Source organism: Olea europaea, unplaced genomic scaffold (genome assembly GCF_002742605.1).
Source record: "Olea europaea var. sylvestris unplaced genomic scaffold, O_europaea_v1 scaffold139, whole genome shotgun sequence".
Lineage (NCBI taxonomy): Eukaryota > Viridiplantae > Streptophyta > Magnoliopsida > Lamiales > Oleaceae > Olea > Olea europaea.
The window spans coordinates 45,933-57,485 of NW_019231420.1; the positions used below are offsets into that span (position 1 = coordinate 45,933).

Here is an 11,553-nt window from a genome sequence, read left to right on the forward strand (position 1 = left end):
TTTTGCGCCTAATTGTTCATCTCCTATGCAACACCAAAATTTAATGTATGTTTTGCACTATTTTGTATCAAATCTTGCACCATATCAAAACATATTCAACCCAATATCAAAAGTTGCAAAAATGAACAGTGTTTCTTTATTTTCTTTATTTTTTTAACTCTTGGCAATTTATTTATCTCCAAAATTATTTATTTATTTATTTACTACATAAATTACTAAATACATATTCACGTTTAGTTAACGAAAATATTGAATTTATTAATAAATTTAAAAAATATAGTACAATGAATACCACAATTAAGAAAATATTAAATCATAATATTAAAAAAGAGTGTACTACATTTTGAATCATGATATTGTAAAGTCGAACTAGTGTTGTATAATAATAATACAATTAAATTAAGAATTAAAATATGTTGGATAACAAAAAAAGGCCACAAAGGGAAGAAGATTTTGTTCAATTAAGGAAAAAAAAATGGCAAAATGATAACCATTTTGGTATAAAATAATGCAAATTATGGTGTTGGGTCGGAGAATGTTTGCATCAAATTTTTGCTTTAATGCAAAATGGTGAAATATTATGGTGTGAGGATTGGACTTGGCCACAGTAATTAAAACTTGCGGAAGGGAACGTCATCACAATAAATTTCTTCATAGAAGTCAAATGTAGCATACACTACTTTTCCCTTTTTTTTTTTTTTTTTTTTTTTTTAGCGAGGTGTCCCAGCTTACGCCAAACTATATCCTCGTCCCTGAACTTCCGACCCCTTAGCAGCTCAGGAAGGTAAATCGCGAGATGTGCCCAAGTTGACCAGGGTTCGAACATCCTTTATACTCCTGGCCCCAAGGGAGCCTCCTCCATGGTTATTACATCACCAAACTGGTCCAACCCTTCCTCTGGTTATTACAACACTCAGCTGCTCCAATCAGAAATCGAACTCCCCACGCTGGGGTTGCGAGCCCCGCACTGTCCTTCCTTTGCCAACTTGGATGTGCTCCGGAGGGCGCATACACTACTTTCTACTTGGCGGTGTATACGAAAGACAAGTGAAATTCAGTCAAAACCACTCTGAGCCGGCAAAAAAGACTTTTGATAACCTTGATGAAGTTTCCTTTTGAGTTTATTTGTCCACCATATACATGCCTTAATTTTTAAAGAGTAATAAATAATGGAACAACTTAATATTTTTATAATATAAACTTAAAATTAGGAAATTGACTTTTGGAAAGATTTCAAGAAAATTTTAGTAAGACGGTGTAGTTTTTCGGGTCACACAGTTAGTTGCAAAAATTAATTTGACAATGTAAACATTTATCCGAAATTATGAAAATTTTATAGAGAGCATAAAATTTATATACGTACAACATATAAAAAATTAAACACCAAAGACGAAGCCTCGATGGATAAATCATCCACTGTGGAAGAAACCTTGATAAGGATGAACCATCCTCCATGCAAGAAGGTCTAACCACTTCGATAGGAGAGGTGCAAAATACCCCAAAATGGCCCCACCTTGAAACCTTTGAAGATGAAGCCTTCCATGGATGTATGATCCCCCAAGCGAGGAAATTTAACCGCTTTGACATGAGAGGTGCAAAGCATCCCAAATAGAGTCCTCCTTGAAACATGTGAAGACGTGTCTACCATAGGTGGATCATCCACCATGGACGAAGCCCAGGCATAGATGAATTATTTACTGCTTTAAATTTCTAACTTTAAGAATTATTGACTTGTGCAAAATTGAGAGAGAGGGACGGCTTTTATATAAATTCTTCTAAATTTTTTTGACCTAAACGTGGATGCTTGCTGTACATATGATGAATTTTAGAGAAAATTTCACAAACCAACAGTGATTAGTTACTTCAATTAAACATAGTTTTTTCGTACCCGTTTTAACTTAGTTCAAGCTTGTTAAAAATAACTTTTTTCTTGAGTCTAATCTATTGGATTAATTAGGATCTATCAAATGAGTCCAATATTATTATGATAATTTGCTATAATATAGAAATTAATATTACCACCAATTAATTTACTTTAATGAGATATAACTCGAATTTGACTTATTCAGATCAACTTTTTCATGAGTCCATAATTAGTCATTTAATATGAATTTCAAAATGAGTCTAATATTGATAGAGTTATTTTCTCTTTTTCAATACTTGATTATTTGACCCAATTTAAAAAATAAAAATAAAAAATTTGAAGTTAAAACTTAATTTCTCAACATCTCAAAATTATCAAAAAGTGCACAAATTATAGTTCTTACCATCTGACGATCATTCTCTTCAATAATTAATCTTGTCTTGTAACATTATTGTCTGAAAATATATTTCACAATTTTTAATTTAGTCCCTAAACTTTACACTTTTTGCATTTGAGGCTCAATCTCGGGTTTAAGATAATAAAATTCACTATTCTCATTTCAAGACATCACTCTAATATTCTATAGACTTAAATTATGATTCTTAAACTTTATCATAATTTTCATTTTAGTCTTTAAATTTTCTAGAACTCCACTTATAACACATAGCATCTCGCCTTTATAAATGTTGAATTCTGAATTTGAAATCGACAGGAAGAAATTGAAATTTTAGAGTGCAGCCCTCGAAACCCTAATCCTTTTAGAATTTGTATTATGTGATTATTTTTCGATTTGTTTGTGGTTTTGATAAATGAAAGTTTTATAAATTAATAATTTCACTTAAATAATAAAAATTTTCAATTTCGATTTGGGCTAATATACTAAAATAATACTCTAGTTAAACACATAAGATAATAATATTTTTTTTAAAAATCCTTTAAGCCCCCGTTTAGATTTTTTTTGTAATTTATGATAAAAGTTGATGGAACTTATGACTGATAAGTTATGAATCTTATGAAACATATGATTAAAATTAATTATTAACTTTGACTTAACTGAAATATAAAATAGTAATTGTTTAAACACATACAATTTTTATATTCCATATTCATAACATTTTATTTGGCAGCTTCTATCTTTTTATTTCAATTTTTTTAGAAAATCTGTATTCCTTCCGTCCCATGAAGATATATTTTCCTTTTTATTATATGTATCAAATTATAGGCCATTTTCTTCATTGAAAGTATAGATAATTTATTAGTTTTCTAAGGTGTACCTATTTAATGTGTATTGTTATCAACAAATATGAACTACTCATATTTAATTATTTAATGTAGGGGACATGTTAGAAAGAATGTACAAAGAAAAATCATATGTTCAACTACATTAATTATATTTCCTTAATCTGTATAAAAATATAAATAAATCTATCTTTGTGGAACTGGGGAGTGTCAAAGTTTGCCTTTTAGAAAATATGTATCAAAGCTAAACCTAATCTCTTATTTTTGAATGCATGGACCAAATTTTCTCTCTCTCTCTCTCTCTCTCTCTCTCTCTCTCTCTCTCTCTCTCTCTCTCTCTCTCTATATATATATATATATATATATATATCAATTAAAATTGATTGATGTCGACCATTTTGACATTGATTCACAACATTGTTCCTTCTTTAATGAAATATATGTAACGCGTAAATATATTGCTTTCTAATGGAAGGAGATGGATTTGTATGAATGCATGCATTAATCGGGGCGGGGGGCTTGGTATCCAAAAATTCCATTAGGAAATATAAAAATTACAAATAATTTATCAAATCATGACTATTTCTGATAACGTTATAGAAATTTCCTTCTAACTTCCTCAATTCCAACCTTAAAATATAGCCTATTTGTGCCCAGATTCTGAAGAAGTAAAAGACCTATCACACTTCTTTCTTTGTAACAGGGGAATCGATTAAAGCCCAATTGTGAGGATAATCAACTGGTGTTGGAGCAAGCTTTTTGGTTACGACGGTTTTCACTTGATGGATGAAATATATAGATATGGTAAATTAAGTAGAGTGAAGAGTTTCTGCATCTGATTCTGATTATTTCTTCCTATTTTATAACACTAAGCTTAAATTTCTGTAGGCCTCACACTTGTCGTCTCTGTCTTTACGAGGATAATCAAATGGTGTCGGAAAATGCTTTTTTACCTTCTTATGACATCAGAAGAAGCACTGCTTTTTATAGATGGTAAATTAAGTATAATAATAATAATAATATCTGTAGCTCATTCTGAAGAGTAATATTCATTATTTCCTAATTTCTAACACTTGGTTTAAATTTCTGTAGTCATTACATCTTACATCAGTTTCGCAGAGAATGCGCTGGTAAATATATTGATTACTTATCTCCCAAGTTTATGAGACTTGCCAAAATCGGCTAAAGCTGTTAATTTACAGGAAGGAACATCGACATATCTGCAAATTTTATTTGCTAATACATTGGATAACTATCCGGGCCGCTTCAAATTGGTGGTTTGCTCCACCATATCTTACATCTTTGTGAGTAGTAATGAGAGATTAACATAAAATCCACCACTTTTCTCTCTCAAATGATGCTAAATCTGTCTTATTCGTGAGTTATCTGAATCAATCGACTTTGTGTAGGGAGCACTAGTACTGCTGCTCTTTCAGGAAACAGACCGGAATACAAATACAGATATTCGAAGTTTTTGCTGGAAGCTGCTGCTAATAATTGTGATAACAGCACTAACGGAAGTATCCTTGAACCCGTCTCTGGTTGGAATGGCCGAACGACTAGAAAGGTGGATCCATTTCTGGCCTGTATTTGCCTTCTACTTGGTTGCCGTTGGAATTTATTTTTCATTCGACCTGTTGAGGTCAGATGCCAAATTTTGCTACCGCAATGACCCGATGTGCAGCGCCATCTTTGAAGTTGTATTTGTTATCCAAATAGCAGTGTTAAAAAGATATATTGTCGTTGCAACCACTGCAAGAAAGCGTCGCTTGAACAGTCTTGAAAGTTCTACATGTATTGCGAATCGCATTTCATGGTTGAGTGTGTCCCTTCACTCGGTTTCTGACTTAAAAATGTATACATAAGAGATTATTGATTTGATTTACTGACTCTGCACTGAATTTTGTTTGTTAAATATGCAGGTGGTCAGACAAGGATCCCATTGCGATTGAAGAGGAAAATAGGCCAGGCAACACTTGCACTGTTGCACAAGTGAAGGAAGTGAAATTTTTTTTTGGGATGGTTCCTATGTGGACAACTTTCCTTATATTCAGTCTGGTTGAACGACAGGGAGCACCTTCTTTGTCAAACAAGCTAGCAACATTGATGACAAATTCCCTGTTACTGTTTTTCTTATATTAGTAACAGTCACAAGCTTCGCAATTGATTATCTATGTGACTTCCTATTTTGAAAGATTGGTAATGAAATGAATGGACAACTCATAATGCAGTGGAGAATCGGTGTTGGAATGGCATTTTCTTTCATTTCTTGCATATCTGCCTACAAAAATGCAGTTCACTGGCTGGATTCGGTCAAGATATACAAGCAGCCAAGTATGCATATGGATATTTTTTGCCTAACTCCACAATTCCTCTTATTGGGAATTATGAAAGGACTTTCCGAAAGAGGGCTTCAAAGTTTCTTTCGTTCTCTGCTTTCTGAATCTCTAAGGGACTACAGGACACCATTTGGAGAATGTGTGATGGGCATCGGAAAGTTTCTGAGTACACTTTGTATCCTCCGTTTCAAAAGCTGGTTTGGGCATGATATGGATTCAAGTTGTTTGGACAATTATTATGCCATCCTGACCATTCTAAGTTTTGTTAACTTACTGATCTTCTGGGTTGCACTTGTGAACTATTATGGTGATGATCAATTTTCACCTCAAGCAGTAGATTCTGAACAACCCATAGAAGGTACACAAGACAGTTTTGGACCTTCAGTATTGCTATCCTTCTCTGATCAGACGCCCCATAACCTTAAATATATCAGCGTTTCAAAAAGGAGAACACAATCCTTACCTGATATGATGCCCAATAACCCTCCATATATCAGTGTTTCCCCAAGGATAACACGGTCCTTCTCAGTTTCTGCTTGCCCTATAACTCCGAAGCTGGATGATGCTCACACACAGGAGATCGAACAACAACATTAGAAATATTTGATTGTGAACATCATGATGTTTTGTGAAATTGGGCGATGATATTACTCCACTAAAGTGATCGGGGAAAGGTATCAGAGTGGTTGCAAGACTCCTTTCTATTATTCCCCAACAAGTCCTTCCTATTTTGTTTACTTATTTCTCTCCTTTGTATTGCACTGCTTTTCTTTCGGATATAGATACGTCTTTGATTAATGCACAACAAATAATATTTTTCAGGGGTTAGGCTTTATTTTATCCCTTTTATCTGATGGCTCAAACCACAGATAGATCATCAGACCAAAGTATGGATGTTCCTATTCTGATCACTTCACAAACCCTTATAATTAACATCAGTCACTCACTGTTGTTCTTAAGTGACAGCCACTCAATAGAGAACTATAATACTTGGTACATGATAAGTGTGTTTTTACACACTTATTTAGCTCACAAACATGACTTAAACATGGACAAAGTAGTTGAATTATAACTTAATCTTGTTAAATTCATGCTATGTAGGTGTTTCTATGGAAAAGATGGAATTCATAAGAAAAGAGCCGAAAAAGGACCAAAACAGAACAAAGCGATAGTTCGAGGGCCAAGTTACAAATAATCCATAGATGAGACGGGAAATGGAATGAAGATTCAAGAGTGTTAAAGGTCAATCTGATGAGGAAAGGAGTCAAGAGGTGAAATATGGTCGAAGTATTATCAAGTATCAAATTTCAAGCGAAAAAGTTATGCTCGTGATTTTGAGTTTCTACTTGAGATCCATTTTTGGCATAGTAAACATTAGAATTTGAGAAAGCCTATTTCTATCAAAAGTGTACATCTTTGAGTTTTCTTCCCAATGCACTTTGAATCACTTCAATCGGATATTAGGAGAGAATGTTATGACCAAAATTTTGAAAGTTGTCCGAAGGAAAATTTTTATAACCATGCGGCAGCATGGTTATAATTCCTTGCTGCCGCACAGGGTCTGACAGGGTTTCAAATGAGCTGAAAATTTGAACATGCGGTCGCATGGTTTAACACCATGCGGCCGCATGGCCTTATTTTAGAAAAAAAAATCTGACTTCCCGTTTTTAATTGAAACTCTTTCAAGGCTCCGTGAGGACATTATATAAAAGCCAAAATTCATCAGAAATAGGGCAGAACGTCCAGGGAGAAGAAGAATACAACTTTTGGAGGCAAGGAACACGAACTTGAAGCTGATTTCACAAGGATTCAAAGGGGTTTTCAAGGTTTTATTCAAGATTTCAAATTTCAAGAACTTTCATACGGGTGTTCTTCCTTCTATTCATTAATTTCGTTTTGTTTTCTGTAATTATGAATCTTCTAGGCTAGGGTTTTAATTACTAGGTGATCGATGAACCGTTGTTTGTTATTTTAATTCTATATTTCATGAACTTGATATAAAGATTCGTTGGATAATTTGATTGATTTACATGCATTAATTTTCTTCCGCAATTAGTGGCCAATGATTGTGTAAGTATTGATGACTTGTTTCTTACATTCGAGAGAAGTGGAATAGGTTCGATAAGGTGTAAATTAACATAGGGTCCGATAGGGGATAGAAATATACCCCTATGCTTTATGTAATTCTTAAATTGTTCAAAAAACTACATGCATTCTTGTATGTTTGCATCATTCATAGAGATATAGGCTGGTGGTGTGCAAGAATAGGTCTAATATATATCGAGAGAGTATATTGGATAGAATGAGGAACATTGAATTGGCAAATTTTCATCGAATCATTAATTTTATGAAATTAGGGTTTTTATAAATTCAATTGGGGATTCGTGATCCTAGTGACTTTAGTTTGATTCATTTTAACAAATTAGCTTTTAAACTTGCTTAATTTCATTTACTTGAGTGTTCAAGTCGTTTAATTAGAGAAATTTCGAAATTAGGGTTTCTGATTGAGAAATTAGGGTTTTCAATTGAAATTAGGATTTTTAGTTGAAATTAGGTTTTCAATTGACATTAGGGTTTTTAGTTGAAATTAGGGTTTTTAATTGAAATTAGGGCTTTTTGCACTTAGATCATATTTTCACTCAATTAGATTTGGTTAAGGCTAGATTATATAGAATTGAACTACTCAATCTCTGAGGGACGATATTCGGACTTTTAAAAATTCACTTTACTACTTGTTACGAACAGTACACTTGCGGTAGTTTTAAATCGAAAGAATTATTTCGTGAACAGTACATATCAATGTGCACTGCCATTATCGGCAAAGAACAAATTGGGATCTGCACTAACGGTGTCTCAAGTTAACAATCTCCAAAATAAGAAAACAAATTCTAATTTCTCAAGTCATGGCAACCTAAGAATTGGACAAACATGTAATGGATGGAAGTGGACAATTTTATTTTTTTTTCGAAGATTCACCTTAACCACTTGGGAAAAGAGGGTCGTAGTATTGATAAAAAGCTGTTATAATTTGTTCACAATTACATTGATAAGGGTATTTGGCCTCTAAAATGGAGAAATTGGTATGGAAATCAAATTTGGAACATATTCGAAGCAAAAATGCTTCAACTATGAGGATGTATGGATCATGCCCATGCTTGCGCATGAGGATAGAAAATAGCTATTAAGGCTGGTTTTCTAGTTTGATTTCAGGTGGCCTTTCATGAAAAAATTCAACCTTTCAATAATTATTGGCACTATCAAATTATCATTTAAAATCTAGATTCTAGTGCTTTTACTCCATCCCATTTCATGTTCAATCTTTTTGTACTCTTCAAGATTCAATTGATGAATTACGTTTAAAATGTTAAGGCAACATTCGCGTTCACTTTTTCGTATGTTGACCCTAGACGACCACATAATAAAAAATTCTATTGAAAATAAACATGCAATGCATGGCAGATTCTTCTATGGAAGCATGCATCAATATCAAACGTATATTTTCAACACATTGATGACGAAAGTGTACATCATTTTTCGACCATAGCGGAATGAATCATCCAATGAAACTTCGACAGTGGACTATAAAGTTCCTTCATATAATTAAGGGATGACTACGTTTCGAGTGGTTTCTATATAAAATTGACCATGTCTTTCTACAACACTTCGTCCTATTTCGATATTCGAATACGTTTTAGAACCTAATGCAATGCCCATACTCACTCCATCAAATGCTAAGAGCAAACCACCACAGAATGATCGATAAAACGAAAAATAAACATGTAATGATCGATGAATTCTTCTACAAAGTTTGCGTCGATACTAAATGGTCAATAAAATTTCTCGGTACAATTTGGACCCTAATTCGAATCTTCCGAACACGTGGAAAACTCAACTCTCTCCGACATTTAGTGTTATGAATTCCTACATCAAATAAAAATCAAGTAACGACTAAATATTATTCAACATCAAATGTCGCAAAATAAAGACATTTCTTACGCAGTGTTGTCCAAAATGTGAATGTTAAGTATATGCTAAATTTTATGGAGCAGTAAATTGAGATTTTTTAATCATTGTGGGTTCCCTAATGGGATGGGATGGTAATAACGGTCTCTATTCCAACTCACGTAATTGTCATCTTTAAGGGTCTGTTTGATTGCAAAGATAAAATTAAATTGTCTAGAAAGCGAATTCCAAAGAATTAAATTGTCTAGAATTGTTTTTCTGAGAATTGTAAATTATTGTGTTTGATTGATATAATTTTTCACGTGAAAAATGTTGAAATAAAAGTGTTTTTTTGTTGTTCTTTTGATTTTGTTTTACATGAAAATTGTCAATTAAATGGATGGAATTTATTGGTATTGGAAATAAAATTTGTTTCCATTGCCAAAACAAAAAAATAAATAAATAAATAAATATTCAAGAAATTCAGTTATCTTTGGGTGTTCGTTTGGCTTTGTTTTACATAAAAATTGTCATTTAAAAGGAAATATTTTTTTTACAATAATTCTTAGAATTTGTTTCCAAGAAAAAAAAATTGCTACAGTACTATATGGTGGGAATTGATTTTCCGTGAAAACATGGAAAGCCACACTTTCCAAGACAATCAAGAATTGGAACAGTCCCGCTACATGGCTAGATAAAATCCAGGCTAAATCCCGACTGACAAGAATAATTGTAAAAAATTTAGTCCAAATGCTCCCCAATCCCCGTATCAATTATTTAAAACCCATCTAAAATGACAATCTCACCCCGCATCTTCCATCACATTTTCTGAACCTGCCATTTCTTGATCAATCTTTTCCTTCTCACTAATTCAACTTCATTATATAGAATTACAGATCATATTTCAAATCAGAAAATTATTCATCCTCACCATTCCCCGACTAAACAGAGCAGCAACGAGAAATTTGAATCTAAAAGCTTCAATTTCCATCTCATACAAACCAAACGTAATTGTTCATAGTCAAAAACTTTTACTAGGATTTAAACCAAATTGAAATAAATTAAATTAATACAGGGCATACAATTGAAGACTAATCCATCAGAAACATTCTGCCATAAGAGGGCTTCTTTGTTTTTCTTCTTAATAATAACACACTAAACTTAACCCCCAATCTTTGGAGATCGAACCCGATCTCCAAATTGTCTATTTGATTTAATTTTTCCTCCCATTTGACGTGAGCGGGTATATTATATACACATGTGCGTGTACGTATTTGATAACTTTGACGCTAAGATCTTGACAATTTTGGCTGCTTTTACCAACAGATTTTCCTTCTATTTGGCCTCTCGTCCGGCAGCCTTGTAATCGTAGCTACAATCGTGCTGATCAGAGTACTGACGCTCAGCGCAAAAAAATGGTCACTGCGCGTAAATGGCATCTTCCTTCCATTTATGTGCATAAGTAATTAATTAAGCCTTATTTTCTCTCTCCCACGTGCTGAACCGCTGTGTATTTTTTTCCCTCCAAAAACATCCTTGTACAGACTGGATTTTTCAAATCCCTGTCAAGAGGGTGTCGCTCGCCCTGTTTGACAAGAATAATTGAGAATTGGAATTTCATGGAAATAATAGTGTTCTACCAAATAACAAAAAAAATGAAAATGATGGAATTGAAATTTCATTTCCATGTAATTTCATGCTATTAAACACTGTCTAAATGATGTTGTAGTCATAGAAATTAGGACCGAGATGACGCTTTGAACACCACATAAAAGAAATTAGGCTGGAGATGACTTTTTGAACACCACACAAATGTTTTCGTGTGAACCCTCAGCTATCAACTAGAGAGTGAAGAATAAGGTTTACTGGGGAACAAGGGGAGTTAGAAATATTAATGTGGTTTGAGTTATTTTCAACAAGAGAAGTAAAACTAGTAACACACGAAAATTCCAGGCATCGTCTGAGAAAAAATAGAAATTTTTTCAAAATTTTAAGAATTGTTAACATATGGGGCATATTCGGTAATGATTTTGAGAATTAATTTTTGGATTATTAGGATAAAAAGTGGGGCTACCCGTGAGTGAAGACGTCAAAAATTATGGCTGAAATAGTGAAATAACTGTCAAAAAATCAATTTTTTAGAGTAAAAAAGTCACTTCCAAACGAGGC

The 11,553-nt window shown here is 33.2% G+C and overlaps 1 protein-coding gene across 2 annotated transcripts; it reads left to right on the forward strand.

The window, feature by feature from the left end:
- Nucleotides 1-3,533: 3,533 nt before the first annotated feature.
- Nucleotides 3,534-6,263, forward strand: LOC111375570. 2 transcript variants are annotated; one of them, XM_022998405.1, is made up of 6 exons: nt 3,534-3,907; nt 3,992-4,096; nt 4,196-4,233; nt 4,306-4,407; nt 4,513-4,924; nt 5,026-5,116. In XM_022998405.1, exons 1-6 carry the CDS (start codon nt 3,886-3,888, stop codon nt 5,097-5,099), a joined length of 753 nt encoding a protein of 250 aa, XP_022854173.1. In that variant the 5' UTR covers nt 3,534-3,885; the 3' UTR covers nt 5,100-5,116. The 2 variants fall into 2 exon arrangements, with proteins under 2 accessions (XP_022854173.1, XP_022854172.1); XM_022998404.1 differs by having other exon boundaries at nt 3,549-3,907; nt 4,513-4,919; nt 5,026-6,263.
- Nucleotides 6,264-11,553: the final 5,290 nt, after the last annotated feature.

Bases quoted from the DNA above. Each gene is read 5' to 3' on its own strand.
- LOC111375570 (XM_022998404.1), top strand. From the start codon at position 3,886: ATGGATGAAATATATAGATATG. The intron at 4,097-4,195 runs GTAAATTAAGTA...AAATTTCTGTAG, and splicing joins AGCACTGCTTTTTATAGATG to TCATTACATCTTACATCAGT. The intron at 4,920-5,025 runs GTTGAGTGTGTC...TTAAATATGCAG, and splicing joins ATTGCGAATCGCATTTCATG to GTGGTCAGACAAGGATCCCA.